The sequence below is a fragment of the Antechinus flavipes genome, chromosome 6, assembly GCF_016432865.1.
Source record: "Antechinus flavipes isolate AdamAnt ecotype Samford, QLD, Australia chromosome 6, AdamAnt_v2, whole genome shotgun sequence".
Classification (NCBI taxonomy): Eukaryota; Metazoa; Chordata; class Mammalia; order Dasyuromorphia; family Dasyuridae; genus Antechinus; species Antechinus flavipes.
The window spans coordinates 128,386,087-128,412,401 of record NC_067403.1 but is presented as its reverse complement, the minus strand read 5'-3'; the positions used below and the strand labels follow the sequence as shown (position 1 = coordinate 128,412,401).

At 32.0% G+C, this 26,315-nt stretch overlaps 1 protein-coding gene across 1 annotated transcript in view; it reads left to right on the top strand.

Annotated features, from left to right (window-relative positions):
* Positions 1-26,315, top strand: part of ANK2 (ankyrin 2) — a 381,624-nt gene that overhangs the window by 276,048 nt on the left and 79,261 nt on the right. Inside the window, exons 23-27 of the mRNA XM_051967124.1 lie at positions 6,713-6,785; positions 7,881-7,934; positions 16,847-16,991; positions 22,126-22,228; positions 23,911-24,014. Of these exons, the coding sequence (XP_051823084.1) occupies positions 6,713-6,785; positions 7,881-7,934; positions 16,847-16,991; positions 22,126-22,228; positions 23,911-24,014 (479 nt within the window). The remainder of the gene's footprint in view (positions 1-6,712; positions 6,786-7,880; positions 7,935-16,846; positions 16,992-22,125; positions 22,229-23,910; positions 24,015-26,315) is intronic.

Here is a 26,315-nt window from a genome sequence, read left to right as displayed (position 1 = left end):
TGTGTGTCTGTGTATATATACTTGTACGTACTTGTGGTGAATGCGTGTGTTTCTGAGCAAGGTAGGCCCTGTTATTGGTCACTTTTGGGTATCAAAATTGGTTGGTAAAATTATCAGATAAGAAGCCATCCAACAATTGGGGAAGATGAGACATGTGAAGTGACTTGCCCAGGAGACATATAACTAGTCTATGTCTATGCACTATGGCTCCACCTACTTACTCTTAAGGCAGAGTTTGGAGTCAAGCTTAACTGTTAGGTTGTTATACTAATACTGAAGAGAGGTAAGAGAGTTGGTGTTTTGGCAGTTTGAGTATAAAGGAGAAAGGAGTACAAGAGATACAGTGTTTTCAGATTAGCTCTTTATACAGTTTATCTGTCCTTCCTTCTGAAGTGATTGTTATTATTATCCTCATTTAAAGATGGAAATTCAGGTTAACTCACTTGTCCTGAATCAAAGAGGTATTTGAGGCCAAATTTTAATCCCTCCTCAAATTTGGACTCCAGGTTTTAGCAGTCTCTCCACTTTGCCATGTATTTGCTTCCAATTATACTACATTGTGGAATAAAAAATGAATCTGAGGTTTTTTTGATTCTGAATCACTATAGGACAATATTGAAAGAATGCTGACATACTTCAGCTATCCCTACTTTTTCAAGCTAACTCTGTTGTTTCTCAACCAGACCAATAATCTATAAGGATCCATCATATTTAGGTAGCCTCAAGAATAAAGGATCAACTTTAAACCATAATAATGCTTTAAATAGGCTTATGTTAGTATGTAGATGACATTTGCTATTGAAATTGAAGCTTAGATTCTCAGAGGGCAAAGCATATTAAGCTAATACTGGTCCTACTAATTAGGAAAGGTGTCAAGACCAAGCCTAATAATGGTATATCCATTCTCCATGGCTCAGTTTAACCTAATTCAGAAAGGCTTATAGATTGGCTATAAAATGATGAATTATTTGTAACCAAAGATTTTTTCCTTAATTCATAAATGATAATTTGAACTTATCTCTCATTAGAATATGAATTCCTTGCAGGGCATGGTCTATGCTTTTTTGCCTTGTTTTCTCCAGTACTTAGCATAGTGCCTGGAATATAATACTTGGATGGAGGGAATGCCTACCAATCTAAAAACAAGTCACTGAAACATTTAAATAAATGGTTATCCATGTATGTTCAATGTGTACTTTAAAATTCCACTGATGGTTCCACAGATGACTTCTGTTTTGATATATTACCTTGAATTGATTTTAAAAAATTTGAATTGTTTAAAGTAATTAATTTTAGGGCTTTTCAAAAAGAAATGAGAAATGGAATAGTGGCTACAAAGCTGACTTCAGAGCCAAGAAGACCTGTATTCAAGTCCCAAATCTAATATGTATAGGCTGTGTGACCCTGGAAAAATAATTAAACCTTATTTGGCTCTGGATTTCTCTCTTTCTAAATCTTTGAGTTACAAAGAAGGTTTCCATCTGCTTTGAAAGAGGGTATTTCCTTTTTCAGGAGGTCTCTATATCATTGGAATATATAGTCAGGCCCTAGCTATTATTTTTGAAAATATGCAAAAGATGTATTTGAAAAGCAGTATGGCAATATACAAGAACCATCTCAGTATTCTTCATATTCTTTGATTGAGTCATCCCACTCTTCTGGGGCTAGAGAAAAAAAAAACCTAATCTATATGAAAATGTTTATAGTATTACTTATATTATTATTAATACAAATATTATATAAGGTTATCGATAATACTAAGATACTTAAACCAACTAACCAATCCAACTTGGGGACAACTGAAAAAGTCTGTCTTATGGAGGTACTGAAATAATATTTCAATCTCAGAAATGACAAATATGAAGAATATCAAAAGGCAAATAAAAGTTGACTGTTATAGTGAGATTGGAAAAAAGAAACCAAAAAGTAATACATCTTAACATGTTTAATTATCACAGCAAAATTTGAAAAAAAAAATGCACAGGACAAAATGTGTTCAAATGAGAAATAGATTATTTTATATTTATCTAAAGGTTTCATATATAATTGTTTAATATTCAGTACTTCCAATTGAGCTAATAAAGTTGCAGCAGATTTTAGGAAAACAATTGGCATCACAGGAGGGATACTATCACAGAATCATTGGGGCATAAATAATATTTGCTTGGCAAATATTATAGTACTTGGCACATTGATGAATGCTCCATTACTTTGGTGCTATCTAAATTAGAGCCAAACTCTACTACTTGCTATTCTTCCATTTTTATATTACTTTCTGCTACCTTTGTGTATACCTCATGCCTGGGACATTCTCTACCAATTAATTTTGCCATTTCACTGCATCTCCATCTGAATGAAGGTGCTTTCTTTTGATTCCTAGGATTTTTTTTTTTATATGAAAAGATCTTATCAAGATCTCCTACTTATTTTATTACTACATTTGATGGCAAATCTCTCTCCCAGTGAGTGATTTTGTGGTAAATCACGTTTCTAATAGGGAAGGAAAAGAGAATCCATGCACAAAACTTAGGGATCCAGACAAGATTTATTTTCTATAGTTGACTGAAACGTCAGAGGGCCAAAAATGGGGTGGCAGGGAGAGAGTGGGCTGCCAATCTCTAGGTCTGTCCACAGGATAATTACCAGGGAAGGAAGATAACAAATGCAAAGATATATGCAGAATCCATTATCTCTCTTACTTGTGCTAGTCAGTTTTTCTTTTCAGGGAATCTAGGGCAGAATTCACTTTATTTTCTGCTTTAAGGTCTGTGCTTTGAGATCTTTGAATATTATGATTTATTGAGAACTGTCAAAAAGGGGAGACAATCTAATTTTTTCCCTTGGCTAACTTTGGGCTTGTTCTCATAAGGTAGTAACCTATCCTTTGTGAGTTTGACTGGACTCTGAAAATATTTCCAGAACCCAGGATCTTATCCCTTTATATGAGGGACCATTACCTCATAACAAAACAAAGAACAAAGATATCATGATTTGTTCATGAACTGATTTTCTAATATAATTCTTAATTCTCCTGAGCTATTAAAGAATACTGTACAGGCAATAAACCACCAGCTATTTACTCAAAGTTCTTTGTTCAGAGCTCTCTGTATTTTGGGTTGTCTTACATTTCTCAATTGGATCAATAGGCACTTGGCAGAAGGCCAAAAGTGGGTCCTAATACATTATAAAGTCCTATTGATGATTCAAAGTCCCCTTAAAATATTACTACCTCTAAGGTTTCCCCAAATGAAATAAGTTATTACCTCCCATTCTCCTGTATACTTTGTGAACATTGCTCCCACCTATGAATATTATCACATCCTAATAGTTATTTATACAGATGTCTTGTTTAAATACCCTACTAGGCTATAAGTTCCTTGATATCTCAGAAGATAGATTGCTCACTTATATCTCTTATAGAACCTAGTTAATACCTTGAATACATTTGTATTAAATTGGCCTAGAACCTTATTTGTCCATTTTATTATAAATGTAGGAGTAATAATAACAATCCATTTTAGATAATTCATTTCTAAGACATGTTTAAATTTGATCAAATTAATAATCACTTAGAAAACAAGTTCTCAGTGTCTTTCAGAGACAGTATTTCATTTGTTTCCTCAGTTAAGACAAAAAAGTTCGGGCCTGCATTCATAGCACCTTGTTTTATATATAAGTATTGAAGCCTCTTGGTGCAACACTCTCATTATAACTAATTTATTTGCTCATTTTGCTCTGACATTTAATTTAATTTCCACTTTGTAATTTTATTTAGTTAATTAGATTATTTTTTATTTACTTGGTAGATGTTTCTCATGCCATCCATGGCAAGGATGGACAAAGAGCAATAAGAGACATAGTTCTTGTCTTTAAGAAACTTATTTATAATAGGCTAGTTAAGGACTCATAAATATCAGTGTGGTAATTCTTTTTTCTAATCTAAATCAAAACTCATGTATAATTCTAATAAATAAACTTTAGAGAGTTACCTGAGTCTCATGGAGGAGAAGTGTAATTGTCCGTGTCCACACAGCTGGTATTAGAGAGATGATGATCTATAAATTGAGGAGTTATATAAATTATGTATATAGCTATGTAAATAAAGCATATGCAGAATATAGGACAGAGCATGATTAATGCTATGAGAACTCCAAAAATCATTTAATTTTAATGAATTATTTATAATATTGATAAATATAGAAATAAAATGGAACAAAAGTCTTATTACTCTTTTGACACAAGATATCTTGAATATTTTGCAGAGGTATATAATTTGTGATGTCAGTGAGTTCTGGTTAACTTTTTAATTAGATAGGCATGTTTGAGTATGTTCTTAGCCACTTCTCTCACTATCACAATGTTAACCAAAAAGAATAGAGGGTTTGTGATTCTGGGACTAGCAAAGGAAATAGAATTTAAGAAGTCATGAATGGCCCTACACAGCTTTCTGGTCTAAAAATATCTGTACTCCAAAAAAGTCTTGACCATCAGTTCTGACATTTTCTTTCATTCTCTGTGCCAGAAACATGATGTAGAATATTCACCATTGAGAATAGAGTTGTATTTGTTTTATTTAACAGATCTTTTACACTTTTGGGTATTTTTTTTTCAAAACATTAGTTTTTTTACATCTGTGAAAATTTTCACAGCCATTACCATTTCAGAAATAGTGTCCTGAAAATGAAATTTCCATTTAGAGGCATCTCAAATAGAAGCCATTACCCTTTCCATCTTCAATTCTGATTTAAAAGAATTTTGATAATGTTAATTTAATTTCTGGTTCCTAATAATTCTTAACAGTGTATAGAATATGAAATAGACTGAATGCATCACCAATGAATTTTCAGTCAACATTGCTGTCTATTGTTGAATACATGAAAGCACTTCAATTCCTGATTTCTGATTTCATACAGTGAAAAACTTCTATCAGTGCAGATCAACCTTTGCTTTGACACTTATAATCTTAGAGAATTTATAAAGGACTGCTTGACTAAGAAAATTATCCATGTTCAAAGAGTCAGTATATATAAAGGCTACTAAGTAGCATAACGGATAAAAAGCTGAGCCTCGAGTCAGGAAGATCTGAATTCAAATCCAGTCTCATATTAATTATATGACCCTGGTCAGGTTGCCTCATTATTCTCTTCTGTGTAGTGGGAATCATAATAGTACCTACCTCCCAGGTATTGTAAAGACCAAATAAGATAATATTTGTAAAGGATTTAGGACAGTTCTTGGTGTAAAATAGGTGCTAATATAAATGCTTATTTCTTCCTTATCTTCTCTCTATGCAGGTGGTGGAATCTGAGCCCATCTCTTTCTAACTCTGATACCTGTTCTCTATGTACCACACTGTAAATTATTGAATATTAAATATGATGATAGCATTCAAAACCAGGACAATTTTGCATTATGTACAGAACAAGGAGCAGGAAAGAGAAGTGAGGATTGAAGAAATAAGAAATAAGCTGTGACACAGAAATAATTTTGTCTCATCTTTTCTCTATTGGTCCTCAGTTGTATGTAGATTTTCATACATGCACAATTGGCAGACATTTGGCAGAAGATGTTTCAAAATGTTGGGAGATGTGTTTTATTAAACTTTGGGCCATCAAAAATTGTAACAGAAAATATGAAAACATGCTTTGTTTTTATTTATTTATATATTTATTTTTATTTACAAAGCATATGCATGGGTGATTTTTCCAACACTGACCCTTGCAAAACCTTTTGTTCCAAATTTTCTCCTCCTTCCCTTCACTCCCTCCCCTAGCTGGCAGGTAGTCCAATACATGTTAAATATGTTGAAATACATGTAAAATCCAATATATGTATACATATTTATATAATTATCTTGCTGCCCAAGGGAAAAAAAACAGATCAAGAAGGAAGAAAAAGAAAAACTGAGAAAGAAAACAAAATGTAAGCAAATAACAACAGAGAAAGTGAGAATGCTATGTTGTGTTTCACAGTCTGTTCTTACGGTTCTTTCTCTTGGGTGTAGATGGCTCTCTTCATCACCGAACACGTGAAACTGGAAAACACACTTTCTATTTAGACATTCACTTAAAAAAAAAAAGCTAAAGTACTGAGTATAAGAATTCAAGACAGGGGATTTGGAAATCATGGCATAGATGTATAGTAGGAACAGAACCTTAAAAAGAAGAAATATGTTAAAAGATTGATGTTCTTCTATTGATATCCTAATCCCTAAAGAGATGAATCGTATTCTTTGCCCAAGTACCTACATTTTTAAAATTTTTTTTTTTAGTTTAGATGTTGAAACATCTAAACATTGTTCCTAGCTTCATTTTCAGAGACTTTGGCAGTTTTAATAAATTCCATATATTCCTTGCAACCTTGTAAAATTCTTCTGCTAACATTCCCTAATTCATTTTTAAACCATCCTTAAACATTAGTTGAATTTCTTAGAGTATGTTATCTATGGATATGTGTGTTAAAAATGTTTTTTAAAAATGAGAATCCAAAGAAAGACAACTTTCTTCTCTGTAAAGTTTCCTTGGAAGGGATGGTCTTTTTTCAAAGAAAGATTTTAGGGAAGAGAATTAATTCTTCAAAATACAAATGGAGAAAAAATGAAATGATTCAACAACTATTGTACTGTGGCTATGGAAGATAGATATCCATGTTTGTCTGTTTTATGAGCCTTTTCAAAAACAAAACTCAAATATTTATGATTCTGTCGTTACAGACGGTTACTGAGAAACACAAGTTAAATGTACCCGAGACAATGACCGAGGTCCTTGATGTTTCTGATGAAGAAGGTGAGTATTTCATTAACTTTCAAAAATATTGTTCACTTCATATAGCACAGATAGCCAATAAACATTTTTTTTTTTTTTTTTGTGGTGCAGGGGCTGTGATTATAAAAGCCTTAACACCCAATTCTATTTTGGTCTTTGAAAAAATTGGTTATATTTTTAAAAACAGATTTATTTCTACTACCTAGAGAGAAATGTTCTAAGCAAGAACATTCTGATTAATTAATTTTTACCCTAAGTGGTCTTTGAATTTTTTTAAATTTCAAGATAACAGAGAAAAATAGAGATCAAATGAAAGTTATATTAAAATGTCATAATAACTTAATAAGAACTTGTCTTTTGTCTTTAAATTTGTTTATATTCTGAAATACACTTAAATGTTTAGGATATAGGAGATATCATTTAAATTTCTACTTCTTATTAACATATACATGTAAATGCCTTATTTATTTATTTATTTAACTGCATATTTATGCAGTTGTTCAGTAATGAGTCCAAACTTTAACTTCATCCTGAGTCAGTGATAGTTGGAATAATTTCAAAATCAGGTCCTCTTGTTGAAGTACATGTTATTTATTGGAAAGTATTTATTGGAAAATTTATCCAAGTAACAGTTGGGTTAAATAACGAAATAAAATTTTTAATAAAAGAAATGTTTAAGTGATTTCTCATTTTAAAATAGCATAGCTAAGGAAAATACAAAGATTTAAAATGTTATATCTAAAAAGGAAATTGTCTGATTCTTATGTAAGCTTAATAAAAGTTTGAGAAACTGACTAATGTGTCACATTTAATTTACATTGCATTTTGAAATTTTTTTGTGTTTGGATGCAGTTAGTAAGACTATCCAAATGTAATGTATTTTATTGGGTCAATCTTTTGCCAAGAATATCAAGTCATGGATAAACAAACATTTGACACTGCATAGTCAAAAACAAATGAAATTCAGTCATCAAGTAATATTTAAGATATGATCTTACAGAACCATGCAATCATGTCAGTGACATAAAAAGAATTGTAAAAGGAAATTGATGTGTGTGGGATTTTATTTTGTAATTTGGCACCATCTTTATTATTTTTTACTTGTATGTTGTTTAGCCTTAAAACAGTTTGGTGGCCACTTTTCTGATGGTGAAGCACTTAGTGATTCAGGTACTATTAGATGAAGTTCTTGGAGTGTTTTTCATTTCTTTTCCTTCTTTTTTTGCTGTTTAAAACAGTCTACATAATGTTTAAATCTGGGTGGCTAACATTAATTTGTTTATTCTGAAATGCATGTAGGTGTGTGTGTTTGAGTGTGTGAATTTTTGATCTTAGAATATGGAAGTCACAATCACTTGTAATCATTTTAGTGTGACTGGGTTTCCATATTGCATTTCTTTGTCTACTACCTAGAGAGTAGGTAGAGACCACAAAAAACCCTCTCGTTTTAGTATATACAGATATCCAAGATGATATGGGAGTTGGAAAAGTCAGTGGTGTGATTCCTTTGTGGTGATAGAGACCAGACCATTTCCAAAAGAGGACTGAGTAGAGAGCTGCATTCACTAGGAAGGTAGCCAACAAATATTTACTAGTCATTTTGAGAAAGAAGCTGGAAAGCTAGCACTTTATTCTATGTTACTATCCAGAACAATTTTATGTATTTTCAGAAGGGGATGAAGAGAGAAACAGACAGATACACAGAGAGAGACAGAGAGGTAGAGACAGAGAAAGAGGGAGGAAGGGAGGGAGGAGGGGAGGGAGAGAGGAAGAAGGGAGGGAAGAGTGAGAGAGAGAGAGAGAGAGAGAGAGAGAGAGAGAGAGAGAGAGAGAGAGAGAGAGAGTCATATATGTGAGAAATATCGGAAAGATATAATTTGAAAGGAGTTGGCCAGTAATTACAAAGCTAAGTGGCATACTAAATAGAATGCTGGACTTGGAGTCAGAAAGACCTGATTTCAAATCTCACTTTTGACTTTTATATGATGTTACTCCAACCAAGTCATTTAATCCTTCTCAGACTCAATTTTCTCAGGTCTAAAATGACAGGATTGAACCCAGTGATCTCTAATATCCTTTACAGGACTGTGAATCTGTGACTCAATGATTGGAGGTAGACCTGAAGTAAGGGATAAAGAGACAAGCAAGGAAAGAAGCCATGTTACTGGGAGGATACTAAGCTCATTTATAGAAAATAGATGGGAAAGAAAGGTTTTGCAGTAATGTTAAATTTGAGATATATTTTTTGATTCCTTGTGGGAGAAGACAAGTAAAAAGATACAGAGAGCAATACAGATATGGGTCTGGAGCTTTGGGAAAGGATGATGGTAATTTTAAAAATTATCTTCAAAACAACTCAAATATGTGAAAATATTTTATTTTGAGAATAATCTTTCATGTAGAAAAAGTTACAATCATTAATATAAAAAACAATTAAGACAGTTCTTCCATTCCTCTATTTTAATGCTTTAAACACAATAAATGTGCTCTAAACTCAAGTTCAGTGTGTTAATATTTGATATGAAATATTTCACAATTTTACATGCTATCAATACCTTTTCCTTGCTTTTCAATTTTTTTTTTCAGAATTTTAGGTATGTCCATTGAATTTTTCCTTTCTAATTTTATGAATAAGCAAAGAGTACACATTTTAATTAAGTATAACTAATTCTTCAATATAATACTATTTATCAATTTCCAAGCATAATTAATAATAATAATGCCATTTAAAGCTAATTAGATATATCTTCATTTGTAACCCTGAGGAAAAAACACTTCAATAGAATTGATTCCTTTTTCTTAAAAAGTGATAAGCTATTTAGAGATTTTAAAAATATCTTATATTCTTAGCAAATAGGGTAATGATTACTAAAGTAGGAAGAATAATTTGTAAAGCTGAATTTAGCTTGATTTTCCCTTGAAACTAAATAAGATCCACTTATTGATCTTGAGTGATTTTCTTATTTTCAAAAGGAAAAAAAGGAATGAAAGGAAGAGGAATAGGAATGGTCAGAAGCAGGAAAGAAAGGAGTACATTATCACTAAAGATAAGGGAATGGGAGATATCCAAGTAGAAAGGCATCATCAACTCTGTCAGATGCTACACATTGTTCAAAGTAAGAGGGCTAAGAAAAGGCCTTTGGGTTTGGTCAATTAGGAGGCAATTGGCAGCTAGATGACATTGTGGTTAGTATCGTGTCAGGAAGACATGAGTTCAAATATTGTCTCAGACACTGACCAGCTGTGTGACTTTGGAGTGCTCACTTAATGAATGTCTCTCAGTCTCAATTTCTTCATTTGTAAAATTTGGCAAATAGTACTAATCCTATTGGGTTATTAGTATCAAATTAGATAATATTTAAAAAGTGCTTTGCAAACCTTAGAAGTTATTGTCATCATCATCATTGTCATTAGTAATCTTTGTGAGAACAGCTGTAACAGAGCAGTCTCAGGGGGTGAAGATAGAACTCAGTTTGCCAAAAAAGTGAGTTTTAAAAGAATGTAGACATTTGAAGATGAAAGAAAAGGAGGAACATCTCTAGGATGATATGAAGGTAGACTAGGGGTTAAAAAAAAAAAAAAAGCTTGAGATTAACCTGATTGCTGCTATAAGCCCCAGCTCTGTGTCTATACTTAGGGATTTTTAAAAACTTCATTAGTCATTTCAGTGAATGACACATTATAGTGAATCAGGGCAGCCTTGTGTAATAAGGGTACCTCATCTTTATATGTCACTTAATGGGAAACAAAGCCAACAGCACCACCAGTTGGCCATTGATGAGAAAATTTCGGCCCAGAGAAATAAGGTGACTTATTGACAGTTACATAGCCAGGAATTGAAATATATCTTTTAATTTTAAAATTAAACTTTATCCAGCTTACTACTTTAAAATAAAATAGAAAAAAAGATCAAATACTTATCTGTGATGCAATGTGCTTATTAGATCATAATATCAGATTTGGGGCTGAAAAGGACCTCAGAGGTTATCAATTAAACTTTTCTCTTTTTTTGTAGATGAGGAAATTGAGGTCCAAATTTAATTTGTGTAAAAGCACAGTGCACCAAGTATAAAATCATTTTGGATACGTCTGTGCAGCTATATTTTGAATGGAACATACATAGTATGTGATAAATAGATCCTAATTTCCTTATCTGTAACCTGCTTAATCTAGAGGAAGAAATTTTAACTCAGGATCTGTGAATTTGCTTTTTAAAATATTCTGATAACTATTTCAATATTAAGTGGATGTCTATATAATTCCATGCATTTTAGACTTTTAAAAAACATTATCCTGCAAAGGAATTCATATTTTACACAAGACTTCTAAACAGGTGACACACAAAAAAGGGATTTTAAGGTTTAGATACTAGAGGAGAAGCATGGGGTCTTGGGGTGGGGGTGGGGGAACAGATTTAGAATCAGAGACCCTGGGTTTGAAGCTTTGTTCTGACACTTCTTAACTATGTGACTAGACAGTTAAACTTCTGTTCCTTCATCTAGAAAATGAAAGGACTGGAGTTGATTTTCTAAAGTCCTTTTGAGTCTTAGAAATCTATGAATAAATATATGTAATTATATGTGTATACTTATATGTATCCATATCTGATTTAACATGTCTGTCTGAATTCCAAAAGCATATGTAACATAAACAATCCCTTCAAAGATAACCTATATATACTCTGTTCTCTTCATTGTAAAAGAAGCATATGTTTAGAAAGAGTGTTAAAATGGGGATCAAGAGATCTAGTTTTAGTTAGATCTCTGATATATGTAGATCCAATAAAGGTAATAGTCCTATAAAATGCTAAAATACACATTTTATTTGTTATTAATAATTTATATTATATATATTTATATTTGTAATGAAAATAATACAGTGATAGCAGTATAATCATTTAAGTGATAGATTCTCTTAGAGCCCAATTTCAGGAAAGTCTTGTCATACTTTATTTCTTCCTTTCAGGCCACCCCCCTCATCCAATCATCACTGAGCATTTGTCCTTTTTTTTTTTTTTCTCTACTCTCTTGTATTTGTGTTTTATCCTTTGATTAAATGGTAAATACAAATGTTCTGCTCATAAGTAAAAGAATGAATGCATTTTATAACCGCAAAATACTCCATACATGTAGGCTAGTGTTGTTTATTATATTTGTTGATGTCGTTCAGTTGTTCAGATATATCCAACTCTTTGTGTTCTTGTGGTCAGAGGGGTGACCAATAATGTCCTTGGCATTTTCTTGCCAACGTGGTTTCCTTCTCCAGTGGATTAAGGCAAACAAGGCTTAAGTGACTTGTCCAGGATAACACAGGTAGTGTGTCTGAAGCGAGATTTAAAGTCAGGTTTTCCTGACTGTAAACCCATTGTTCTATCTAGTGAACCACTTAGCTTTCTCCTTTTATTGTGCTATTCCTAGTTATAGTAAGTTGAGAAGGCATTTCTTTAAAAAATTCTTATTTTGTGATGCTTAGAATTTTGGGTTGCTGAGAGACAGAGTAAGTGGTAAATTTTGAAATATCTTTAATGAAAACAGTGTTGCCGACTAAATCAGTCTTCCTTGGTCAAAATATATAATAATTCCATATTCATTAATATTAATATTGTAAACTTTATAGGTTAAAAAACACTTAAAATATACACATTATTTCAGTTGATTCTCAGAAAAACCATATGAAGTGGGTTCTATTATTGTCCTCACTTTACGGATTTTACATTTTATAGGAAATTAAGGTTAAGTGACTGTCCCTTGTCCCAGATTAGCAAAATGTTTGAGATAATATACAAGCTTACATTTTTGTGACTCTAGTCAGTCACTGTATTAGGCACTACATGAAAAATGCAAGTAATTGCATAAGTTTGAAGTGCTGAAAGCTAAATTAGCATTTCCTGAAATTTCTAGGCTTAGTCTTCTCAACCCTCCCCCATACTTAAAGATCCCTATTAGATTTCCTACAGTTTTGCTATTAAGTGAATCAAACCAGCTTTCCATTTCTCTTGTAATGCTAATTTCATAGTACTAGTGTACAATATTAAATGTCTTACCCATTTCAAAATTATATGGCATTTATATTGAAATAAGAAATGTCACAAAATAGACTCCAACAAACTGTTGTAATGGTTTATTATATATATAATATAAATTGTTAAAGTTGAAAGAAACTTTAGAGATCATATAATTCTATATCCCCATTTTATTTATGTGAAGTCCATAGGCTAAGTGACTTGCCCCAAATCACACAATTCACCAACTGAAAGAGCTAGGGCTGGAATTATGTACTGATGTGAGTTAGTGATTTCCATACTTCTCTCACTTAATTTGTTTTTAAAGTTACTAGAAATGAGAGCTTCAGAATCAAATAGTTGTCCCATCAAACAGTTGCACAGAATTCTGAGATCTTTGCAAATAGTGCCAGAATGGAAATTATTTAGTATTTCCAAAATATGAAATAAAAAGGAAGTTAGGGGGTACAGTGGATAGAGTATGGGCTCTGGAGTCAAGAATATTCTTCTTCCTGAGTTCAAATCTGGCCTCAGACACTCTCTAGCTAGGGTAACTTTGGACAAGTTACTCTCTATTTTTTGATAGTTGAATAATCTTTTTCTTGTTTGATATTTCATTCTCTTAAAATAAAATTATTAAAAAACAAATTTAAAAATAATAAATTTAATTAATTTAAAATAATTAACTATAATTAATTAAAAATAAATTAATACAAACAAATGTAAAAACAATGTTTTTAAAAATAAAAAATGTTCATTCTCTTAAAATAAGAAATAAGGCACTGCTGCTCACTTTTTAATCTCTTAGAATTATCTAACTTATCAGACAGGTGACTGAGTTGGCAAAGCAAATTTAACATATGTTACTACAAATGTAAGCAATTAGTTTTTTCAGCACAAACTGTTTAGTGTTTTTTTTTTAAGTTGCTAGTAATCAAAGGGATACTTGTTGACAGATATGAGTGTCATTTTTCTCCTTTGATGTTCAATCATAAAATAAGAGTTAGACTGAGAATTACACTCGTGGGTCTACCAAAAGGTAATGAAGAAATGAATAGACTGCTGTATATGTCCCAAAGTGACATCAAAAATGGATACATTTAGTAAATGAGATGGGTGAGTCATCATTAAAAATGAGAGAATTCTTGTGTGCTCTAGTCAGTATTAGCACCAAGATTTATCTGGAGAAAACTGCCCAGCATGTTGTATGGACTCTTTGTTGAATATTTATGAATGGCTAAAATCCCTGTGATGAGAGGGGATAGTAAAGTTGTAATTTGCACCATTGGAGGACAATAGCAGATCCATTCAAATGCTGATATTGTAATCTCCAATTAAATATAGCAGAAAGGGTGCTAAAACAATGCTGGACTTCAGCCAAGACAATTATTTTATATACCTATTCACTGTGAGATGATGGGCAAGATATTTAGCCTATCTGAGTCTCAATTTCTTCATCTATAAAATGGGGGATAATGATGGCTCAATATCATTTTTTAAACTGTGGTGCCCCAAACTGAAAACAATGCTTCAGATGACAGCTAATGAAAGTAATGTAGAGAATATAGAAAGTGTATTATTTATTGTTCGTGACAGCCATTTTCCCCTTAATGAAACCAAGATTTCATTTGTTTTCCTGACTGAGATGATATCACATTATTAATTCCTATTGTTCTTGAAGTCCACTAAAATTTTGATGTTTCTCTGTTTCTGTCGTTGTCTCTCTCTGTCTCTCTCACTATCTCTGTCTCTTTGCTTCTTTCTCTATGTATGTCTCTCTCTGTTTCTCTCTGCGTGTCTATCTTTCTGTCTATCTCTGTGTCTGTCTGCCTGTCTCTCTGTCTCCATACTTTCCCTATCTGATACTTTTGAAGCTAATTTTTGATACCCAAGGGCTAAAGTATTGTTAATCATTTTGTTCTTCCCTCTTTGCAGAGAAAATGAAAGAGTTAAATTATAATCTTCTTTTCCTTTTGTCAGTTATCATTGTTTCATCCATTGTTAAGCGAATGTCCTATTCCTTCTTTGATACTTATCCCAGTATAGATCAAAAAACTCTTTTTGTTGTCTTTTAATTCATCCTACATTTTAGCATTCCTGACACTCTTTGACAATTCCTAAACTTTTTGGAGGATGAAATTATCACTAAGGCAAATCAGAATGGCTATTAACTACTATACTTGATATAGATTACTCTAGCAGACAACTAGAAAATTAAAGTCATTCATAATTACTATAATACTCCTTTATATCGGGTTTGTGATTTGTTTTCTGAACTCTTCATCTATTTTTTTTTTTTTTTTGTCCAGGTGGATTGTACTACAATCACAATATCATTTCTGTTTTTCTTTTCATCTGCGTCTTCCCTGAGACTTCTCCCTTTCAAGCATATATTGCTACAATACATTTTGGAAGGGTATATATGGAAGAATAAAATAAAGAATAAAAATGTTATATTTAAGACATGGATAGAAATAACTATTGTAAAAGATATCATGTGAAAATGCAATGAAAAAAATAAAAATTTCAGAGGCAAAATGGACTTCTGATTAGAAAAATTAGGAAAGTTTCATTAAGGAGGTAGCATTTAAATTGGGTCTTAAAAATGAGACATGAAGAACTGATTGGGGTAGGGGGAGGGAGAAATAGCACCAATTGGATCACATTTCCAAAATTATGAGTAGACCAAAATGTAGTGAATTATGAACGACTAGGGAATAGTAGGAGATATATGTGGGAAACCAAGTTGTAGCTAAACTATGGAAAAAAGAGTCTGATAGTATACAATGCCAAAAGTAAAAAAATATATAAATGGTATTTTTAAAAAGAATCTCACTTTAAAATAAGATACTGTTAGGAATTTTAAAAAGAAGGCAGTATATAGCTAAAAATAGAAGATAAATCTATCTGAAACATTAAAAAAACTAATTTCAATAGAGTGCACAAGAAATCAATTTCATTCCCTTATTGTCACCATAGTAGAGATTTGTATCTGAATTTCTTTTTAGAAAATACTAAAGGAAATATTTTGTGTTTTTTAAGATAATTTAATTTTGGAGTTGATTTTTAATACTAATTTTTTCAACATTAGGAAATATTACCACCTCATCCCCATTCCCCACTCAGTTTGGCTAATCTCCTAATCCCATCCATTCCCAAAAGAGAAAAAAAGAAATAAGGTATTGGTTTTATCCAATTAGAGGAGAACTATTATACCTAAAGTAGATTCTGAATTAAAAGCTTACGTACCTTTTGTTGCAAGTACAGAAGGGTATGGCTGTCTGTAGTTGGCTAATGGCCTACATAGTAGCATGACTAAATGATTCCAGATGCTGTAGTCCCATCAAACATACCTGATCTTCATCCATCAATCATTACAGTTTTTGATACAGACAGTTGTTAGGAGGTTGTCTTTCAATTACTTTGGCTTTGCTGCCTTGGTCTCTTCAGCCACTTCAGCCACTTCAGCCACTCCAAACAGAAGTTTCTTGCTGTCAACTCTCCTTAAAACCATATAAAATCTGAAGTCAGTTGATGAACTCTGGAAAAAACACCCTGTAGCAGAGTACCTACTATGTTATTCTTGAATAGAGGCAGTTGGTAGCACAATGATTAGAATGCTAAGCCTGGAGTCAAGAAGACCTGAGTTCTAATGTGATCTCAGAAAATAGCTGTGTTGATCCCTAGGAAAGTCACTTAAGATTTTTTTATTTCTCAATTTCCTCAATGGTAAGGATGTAATATCACCTACCTTATAGATATGAGAAATGGCACACAGGGAAAATTGACAGGGTGTGTAATTAGTAATTGGTAGATTGGATGAATAGTGGTACCACCAACAAAAATAAAATAAAAGGAATAGGTTTGTGGAGAAGTCTTTTCATTTATACATCTCTGTGTGTGTGTGTGTGTGTGTGTGTGTGTGTGTGTGTGTGTGTGGTTTTCTTCTTCCTGGTATGCAGTGTTGCATTGCATCTTTACACACTTACACTCTCAATCTAGCTAGTATATCATCATGTGTTCTATTCACCAATCATTTAACAATAAAATATAAACTCTGCTTTTGTTTAATTATTTCAAGGTGAGGATACCATGACAGGAGATGGTGGGGAATACTTGAGACCTGAAGATTTGAAAGAACTAGGTGATGATTCGTTGCCCAGCAGCCAGTTCCTTGATGGTATGAGTTACCTGAGATACAGCTTAGAGGGAGGACGATCCGACAGGTATTTCCTTAAAGCACCTATTTACAAGTCCTAAAGCAAGTGCTCATATAATAACTAATAACCCAGGTTGTCCACCACTGCTGCCCACACGTTTTTCTTCAGTTTCAGCTATTCTTTCCCTTAGCAAAATAAAATAGATTTGGGAGGATCATTGGATGTTATTACATGTTGACGTTTTGTTAATATTAATTTCCTTGGCTTTTTATTATTTTCATGATTTTTTTGATGATAACTGTATACTGAAGATTAACTATCAAGAAAAAATAAATTCTAGAAGGAGATTTAGTAGTAGCTCTCCCCAATAGGGAAACCAGAACATCAATTCCAGAAGAATCTAACTTTGAGGCATAAACTGGGTAAAACTTGAAATTTTGTATGCCAATGGAAATATAAATATCTATATGTATACATTTGAAAAGAGAGGAAGAAATGTATAAAGATCCCTATCAGTATGTATGTATATAAGTGTATATATGTGTGTGTATATATGTGTGTATATATATAATATATACACATACACACACACATATATATGTATGTATATATGTATGTATGCCTGTATATACACAAACATATGTAAACGATATCTTTTAGTAGGCCAACTGTAGTAATTGAAGTTTGTTATTGTTTGAGACAAATCAATTAAGAACATTATCCTCATAACTGATCAAAAATGTATCTGCTAACACTAAATCTATTATCATCAATGTAGAAAAGTGAATATTGCTAAATACTAATGTTTGTTTTAGTTTTATTGATTTTAGAACAAAGTCTTTTAGAAATTCTTTCATTTTTGTTCAGCATATTTAATCAAGAACTTTATGTATGTATGTAACAAAACTTAATTCCAAATGGCTAAGGGCCTTCAGAGTTTGGGTTACATCACTGGCTATTATTATCCTAGTTTTTATTTTGACACCTTTGATCTATCCTTTTCAAAAAAAAAAAAGATTTTAAAATCCACTCATAAACAGATGTTGATGATTTGATTCTTCTATCTTTACCTTTACCTTGGGGTCTTTGCAAGAATGTTTCTGTTGCTTTTTTCATTTCAAAGTACTTAGGCGAGAATGGTTTTAGACTAATGATTTAAAGACCATCTATAAAATGGGAATGAATAGTTTGATATGTCCTTTTAAATCGAACATCATCAGACAGCACATAAAATAAAGGAGAAGAAAAAACAAAACAAAAGCCTCTTTCCAGACTTACACAGTAATTTTTAGAATGCTAATGTATCTGGGACTTCAGAGAGGGAGTTAAAGGATCAGTCATGTTTTCTTTTCTTTCTTTCACAATTTAGGCAAAGTAACCATTTTTCTTTTTTTATTATTTCTCTCTTCTTCCATTTATTTCCCCCCTTTTATTTGTCTTTTTTCTTTATTGGGTATACTTTTAATAGCATCATACCCGGGTAGGTATTATATGGCATGAAAACATCTTCCCAGATACTATCAAGCTACCCTTCTCCATTGCTCATTTGCTTTGTGTATCTGCTGATGTGGCTTGTACCTTGGAATTATGGATTTGTCTTAATGATTAAGATTTTTAAAACGTATTCAAAAGTAACCATTTAGCTGACACAACAATATTAAAAATTCAGGAAAGAAATTTTCAACGTGTGTGTAATAAGATCCTAGAGTCAGAATTCTAGAAACTTTGGAGAGACTCTCTTATAGCACCACCTTGTGGGTGAAATTAATCAAGCTTGATATCCAAGAGAAGGGAACAAACCTGCCAATACACATGTACAGGAAACAAAAAGATTAAGATCTCTATAAAGAACATAATTTAATAGTCTTGCAGTTTCTACTTCTTTTCGTAAACTTATTGGCATTCATTTTTTACCATGATCCCAATTTAAATGGTAGATGAGAAAAAAGGCATTATTTGCATAGACAGCTGAAGTAGTAGATGCAAAATGAAAAAAAAAAAAAATTCCCTCTAAGTATTTTCTGTGTGGTTCTAAGACATACAAGGTACGGTCTTTGAAAAAAAAATGCTTAATTCCTAAATGATGGTTGTCTTCCTCAATTGTTAAATTATTGGAGACATTTTTATTAATCATTACTGTCAGGACAAGGCATTGTGTTGACAGACTACAGATAAAGTGTCTCAAAAATCTAGACAGATCTATGTACGGTCTAAAAGACCAGTGGTCCTTTAGTATTTTATGATTTTTGTTATTTTCATTAGGCATTGTGATATGCATAGAAAGTGGTTATCCCGTTGCAAAGTGTTGTAAAATATTGCATGGCTCTTTTTGTAAATTTACTCGATATTTAAAACTGGAGTAGGGAACCTCTAATCCAGGGATTTAAGACATGCAGTCTCTATTGCTGTCCTCCAAAAACCTATTCAGAATACAATCTTTGGTGACTAGAAGACTATGTCAAAACTAGTTGTTTCAGAAACATCCTTAGTGTCTCTTCCTTCCTTTCTTTCCTGAATAGTCTTCTGCTCTCCCTAATATGAAACTTCCTCTTCTTTCATTTCCATTTTTATTTCTCTTTTCTGTCTTAGTCTTCTCCTCCCACATCCTCTCTATGGTTGTCTTTATTTCTCCCTTTCTTATCTATTTATGTCTCCTTTCCTCCCACTTCTTTCTTTCTTCTTTCTTCCCACCTCTCTCTATCCCTAACCTAGAAATGATATTAAAGAGATATACTTTAAAATATTATTAATATGACTATATTATTATATGACATGAATATCATATTTTAAAATACTAATTGTATTAATGAAAAAGAAGTTGTATGTTTTAAATTAAATGTTTAAGATATTTTTCAAGGGAAAGATATTCCTAAGATTAAATGATCTGTGTGCCTTTCAATTAAGTTTTTGCTAAGGGTTAATACTTGAGAAAAAATGGTTCCCTATCCCTGGTTTAAATTATTAAGGAAAAGCAAAAAAAAAAAAAAATGTATTAAGAAAAAGTCATGAAGAATGTGGTCTTTAACTGCTTCTTAATTTTGAGGAAAGGAATGGATAATATTTATGTGTTTTAACTTGATTATCTGCTATTAACATTTTAATAGCAGCACAAATAATATAATTTTGCTATTCATACTTAAATATATAAAATCTTAATGATTGTTCTTTTTTTGAACACACAAAGTAAATTGTTAATTATCTATGCTAATAAAAATCAATTAGGCAATGCAGTTGATAGAATGCTGGGTCTGGAGTAAAGCATACTTTAGTTCAAATTTGACCTTGAATATTTATAACTGTATGATCCTGGGCAAATAACTTAATCATGTTTTCCTTAGTTTGCTCATTTTAAAAATGAACTAGAGAAGGAAATGGCAAACCATTTCATTGTTTCTCTGCTAAGAAAACCCCAAATGGTGTCACAAAGAGTCAGACATGATTCAAGTGACAGAAAAATAACAAATAAAAGAATAATACAAAACCACAGTTTCTGAACTATTTACATTTAGATTTAGTATGAGCTTCTTAGAGATTCATAAACTCAGATATTCTCAAATTCCAGCTAACTTTAAATTCTGGGTCCAGCGGGGACCCAGAGCCCCGCTAGGAAATATTTAGAGAGGCTTCAGATCACTATAGGTTATTGCTAAGCCATTAACAATATTATTGATTGTTAGTTGACTCCTATGTTTGTTAGAATCTTTAAAAAGATGCAGACAAATAGATGGTATATATATATATTTGGATGTAGTATTCTCATTGTGAAGTGCCATACTTTCTAAGAAGCATGCTTTTGTAGCATGTTTTACTTAATTTCAATTATTGCTACTAATAAAATAATGTCCACTCATTCAAAGTAAATTGAGAGGTGTTAGAAGTTCTGAAAGGCAATATGACTAATGGATAGGGATGCCTGGCTTCAAGGTAAGGAAAAGCTTGAGTTCATATCCTTCTTCAGTTCCTTCCTTTGATACATACTGATTGGATAAGCAAATAATTTAATCTCTCATTGCCCCAGATAATTTAGACTGTACCTTACAGAATACTTATTTATCTGATCTAACAGAGGGAGTTTCCTTATTGAGAGTTCTCTGCACTAGTGAAATAGCAGGTCTAGTCCCTTATACCTTCCAAATTCCCAAAATGGATATGCAGATATTGTGAATCATGCATCTCCTTTCAAAAAACTTTAAAATGAGTTTTTTGTGCTGTTATTAAAATGTATTAAACCACACATAATAGTAGAGAGTAAATGAATTATAACTTTGCTTACTACATACAATAAATAGTCAAAGCCTTTTTAAAAATGGAAAACATTGATTATTCAGATCTTGAAAATCCATTCTGCAGTCAAGACCCATTCTTGTTTGATATCCATAAGTGTTTGATTGTTTTTATTATGAATGGTAGATGTCATGTGTATGATCCTGAGCTCAGAAATAGCTTCATGTATTCTTTTGTCTCTGATTGTTTTAGCTACTGGCATTACTAAGGTCAGCACAAACAGTGTATACAAAAAGAACAGAGCTTTCCTTTTTAAAAGACTGGAAACTCCCAAGAAAAACTCCATTTCTGTAGGAGGCATGCAGATGGTCAGAATTCACTACTGTGTATCTTCCAGGGGAGAGCAAGCACCAACCTTTCATTGTTTGGGCCATGAATGTATGCATTCAGAAAGACTGACACAATAAGTGAAAGTGAAATATGTTTAGAAACTTTACTTTCACTTTGGCCTTTTCTCCAGAGGAATGATAATTATGATCCTAACTTTCCCCCCCGCCCCTAAATTACAGTGAGATTAACATCATAACCTCTTTTAGGAGTCCATAGAGGAATGATTCCCATTTCCTATGTTCCTCATATGGGTAGTAAATGCAGCCAAATGGCTGTTTTAAATATTTTTATGTAGAAAATGAATCTGAGTGAGGACCAAGTTTTAACTTGGATTCTTTCCAACTTTTTCCATTGAATGATAACTAGTCAATTGTTTTGCTTTTGCTCTCTGGGAAAAAAATAAAGTTAGTGTTACAATTGTAAGGTTTTTTTTCTCCTTTGGTCACTTTTTATGGCCCTCCTGGAAGTTACATCATCAGCTAATAGCATGCTTTTTTTTCACTCTCCCTGCTCTGCCTACCATCTCTTCCTTACAAAACTGCTACTGCTGCTGACTTATGACAATGACTTCCTGCCAACCTACCAGTCTTCGCTCCTTCAGTTCAGACAGGTCCCACACCTTGAGCCATGCCTCTTATCTGAGGGATAGCGCCATGATTGATGAGACAGTTGTGATCCCTAGCCACCAGGTATGTAGGGTATTTTTCCTTTTATTTTATTGCTCAGTGGTAAGTCTCTGTGTTTGTATGTTGTTTATTAATAGAAATATGCTGAAGATTTTAAATCATTTTATAAATAATATATTAATTTGAATTCATTTGGTAAGACAACAAGCCAATATTTTGAATTTAGAACAGAAATTAATCAGGAGAGATGTATTCATGTCCTAGTCTGCCATTAAATGCCTGACCTTAGATAAGTCACTTGATTTCTCCAAGTCTCAGTTTTTTCATTTGTAAAATAAAAGAGTTAGAAAATGTGTGCATGACAAGTTTAATCTGCATTTTCTCCATCACTTTCTCATAACTACATAACATTTGCTAATTTTCAAAATATAAATGTTCTCACTGAAAATGTCACATTTGGCTCTCCCAATCTGGTATGAACTGACCCTGACACATCATTAAATGGAATAGATGATTACGAACATCCTTTCTAATTAAAAAAATATATACATCTACCAAAAATGTATATTTTCAAATTTTTTAACTGAGCAGGGATTTTTGATTAAAATAGATTAATAAAAGCATTCTTAACCACATTCAAATTACATTGCAGTATTATAAAAGATACGGAGAAACAGTAGTTTCCTTGTGTAATAAGAAAATTCTCACTTCATCTATATGGTCAGATGAAGATAATGAATGATCAATTTAGATTAGGTCAGTCTCCATAAATCTATATTTTTAGATACTGGAAGAGAGAGATTGTTCATATTTATTTGCATAAATGTCATTTATTTCTCAGGAGAACATAAATTCTTTTTTCTTTTTTTAAAAAGTTTTGAACTTAACCATCAAATAAAATGTCTACCTCCATATACTTTATAGAACAAAAATATAGTGTCATCAGGAAACTTCAAATCTATAGTACATAAAACTTTTTTTTTTTCATTTTAAAGAAACAATAAATTTAGCATCTAACTTTCAAAGGTGTCTTGTTTGTCTGGATTCCTTCTGGCTTTCTTTCACTTTTCCTTTTAAGGAAAATTGTTTGGACCCTAAGCCTACCTTCTCTCTTTTCCTCACCTTAATCTAATAAATGGGGGGAAAAAAGAAAACAAGTGTAACAAATACACACAATCAAGAAAAGAAATTCCCTCACTGGGTATTTCCAAAAATATATGTATACTTGAGCCTATTACCTGTTAGATTCTGAATAGCATGATTCACCATTCCAATAGATAATTGAATTGATCAGAATTCTTAAGTCTTTCAAAATAACTGTTATTTCACAAATTCTTAGCCTTGTTCTGCTCCCTTCACTCTGCATCAATTCATTTAAGTCTTCCCAGGTTTCTCTAAAAAATGTTTCATCATTTTTTATGGCCCAGTAGTTATATCTAAATTCTAATAGCACAGGGGCTATATCATTTGTCAAAGATCAGTCCTCAATGGCTGTCACAGAGTCTTCTTCATAATAAGCATTTAATAAATACTTGTTGAATTGAACCTAGTATCTCTAATCTGCATTCTGTTTTAATTATTAGATAACCAATCTGAAAGAATTTTCTGGCCAATTATCTTTGGATATTTCTTTGTAGCTATTAGATATAAATAGTTGCATAGCTATTCTAATTAGAATTATATGAGCTATAATTATTTTTAACTGAAAATATGGATTTTTATTGAATATTGTTTTTTGTATCTAGGTATCAACTTTGGCCAAGGAGGCAGAAAGGACTTCTTATCGTCTCAGCTGGGGTACTGACCATTTAGATAATGTGGCCCTTTCTTCCAGTCCAATTCATTCTGGGTGTGTAATTCACTTTTATCTATCCAAACTAAGAGGTAAAAAATGTGCAGTTTCAAGTGGTTTTAACTAATATCTATAATCTTAATGTTGAATTGACCTTTGATCTTAAAAATTAAAAATTAATTGGTTGAATGAAAATAAGTAACTGAAGATGAACTTCACCTTATATTACTGATCTTGTCTTTCAAAATTTATATATTTTAATTTTTTTATAAATCAAATAATAATTCAAAGGTACTTAAATAAGAGGTGATCTCTTCAGGAACCCCCTTTAAAAGGAATTTTTAATTTTAATTTCCAAATGGAGATAATGTCATCCATTGGAATGTAAGTTTCTTATGAATAAGGATTATGTTGTTCTTTTATTTCCAGAACCATGCACAATGCCTAGCACAAAACAGGTGCTTAATGAATGCTTGTTGATTGATTAATTAATTTTTGTTGAATTTTCATCTCAATAAATAAGGAAATGGGAATGATATTAACATGTTAAAAGATGGGAAAATTGAAGTTAGATTCTAATCAAAAGATATTTGAACTTTAGATTATTGAGGAACAAAATTGGAATATAAGCTATGGATCACTGAAATGTATCTTAAAACACTTCTCTAATATATTTTAACTCAAAGTTTGGTAGGTGATAACTTTGAACATGAATATTAAGTAGATAAATACATAATCCAAAGTTTTTTCTTTTACTTTATTCATGAAAAAGCTACCAAAATTCATGATTTCCTCATGAAATATTTAACTTTGAATATTAAATTTGATCCTCATTTTCAACAACCCAATTAGATTTGTCTTCCAACCTAAAATCTTTCATTTTTCTGCAAATACAAAAAACAAACAAAAAAGCCAAAACAACAACAAAAACATTGGGAGTCTTAGAAACTAAAATATTTGGGTATTATTACTAATAACACATTTATATAATATCTTATAATTAAAAAGCCCTTTAAAGCCTAATTTAATTACCACAGGAGCAAGGCAAGGCAGGTTTTACTGTCCCCATTTTATAGACCCAGAATGGTAACATTTGAAGCAAGTAGGCAATACAATGGTTAGAGACACTTTATCTGGAGATTGATCAAATACATTCTTATTCCCTTTAGTAGCAGGGTGACCAAGTTATATAATTGCTTCCTCTCTTTTCCTCATCCGTAAAATGAGGATAATAAAGCACTTGGTTGTTGAGAATAAAATGAGATAATTCTGGTAAAGTACTTTGCTGACCTTAAAGCTATCATTATTTTTACTTCATTACTATCAATATTATAACTGTGTTTTGGTACAGTTGGGTGTTAACATCCAGAAAATTTGACTCTTAATTCCAGTATTTTGTTACTGAATAGCAACAATCCATACAGATCTTAATTGAGACAGTGAAGTTTGATTTAAGAAAAATCCTTTGACATTAAAAAAAAAAACAAAAAAACCCTGGAGGTGATTATCCCCTGTCCAAAATGATTTTTCACTCAAGAAAAAAAAAATTAGGGGAAATTTTCTTTAAATTAGTGGTAGCCCAAAGGGGCAGCTAGGTGGTACAGTGGAGAGATCAGGAGAACCTAAGTTCAAAATCTGGTCTCAGACACTTAAAACTTCCTACCTGTATGACCCTGGGCAAGTCACTTAACTCTAATTGCCTCAGCAAAATAAATAAATAAATAATGATAATGGTAGCCCATCAATTAAAGGGACAGTTAGGTGGTGCAATAGATATAGTGCCAGCCCTGAAGTTAAGAAGACTCATATTTATGAATTCAAATCTGGCCTCATACAGCAAATATCAATTTGCCTCAGTTCCTCATCTGTAAAATTAGCTGGAGAAGGAAATGCAAACTACTCCAGTATCTTTGCCAAGAAAACCTCAAATGGCATCATAGAGAATTGCAAATAACTGAAAAGATAAAAATCAATTACAATTATTCTGTTTAATCACATCAATTTACAAACAGCTTTTCCAAAGTTTTCTAATTTGTAAAAAGTTAAATACACATTGTTTGAGGGTAAGGTGTATTTCTATTCATCGAGATTTAAAATTAAGAGATTAGTGATTGAAGTATAATAGTTTTGGAGAATCAAGGACTTTCTAGACTGATATCTAAGGATGTTTTGACCAGTGTTCCTAAGCAGATCTTCTGCATAGTCTGTGGGAAAAATCCTGTATGAGGAACAACTTATACTTTTAACTAGATGAAACATTCAGGAAACCAAAGCTCTTAATATTTTTAATGATTTATGAGTTCTTAAAATCCTTTATATGAATTGAACTAATGGGATAACCTTTGTTACCTTAGCATT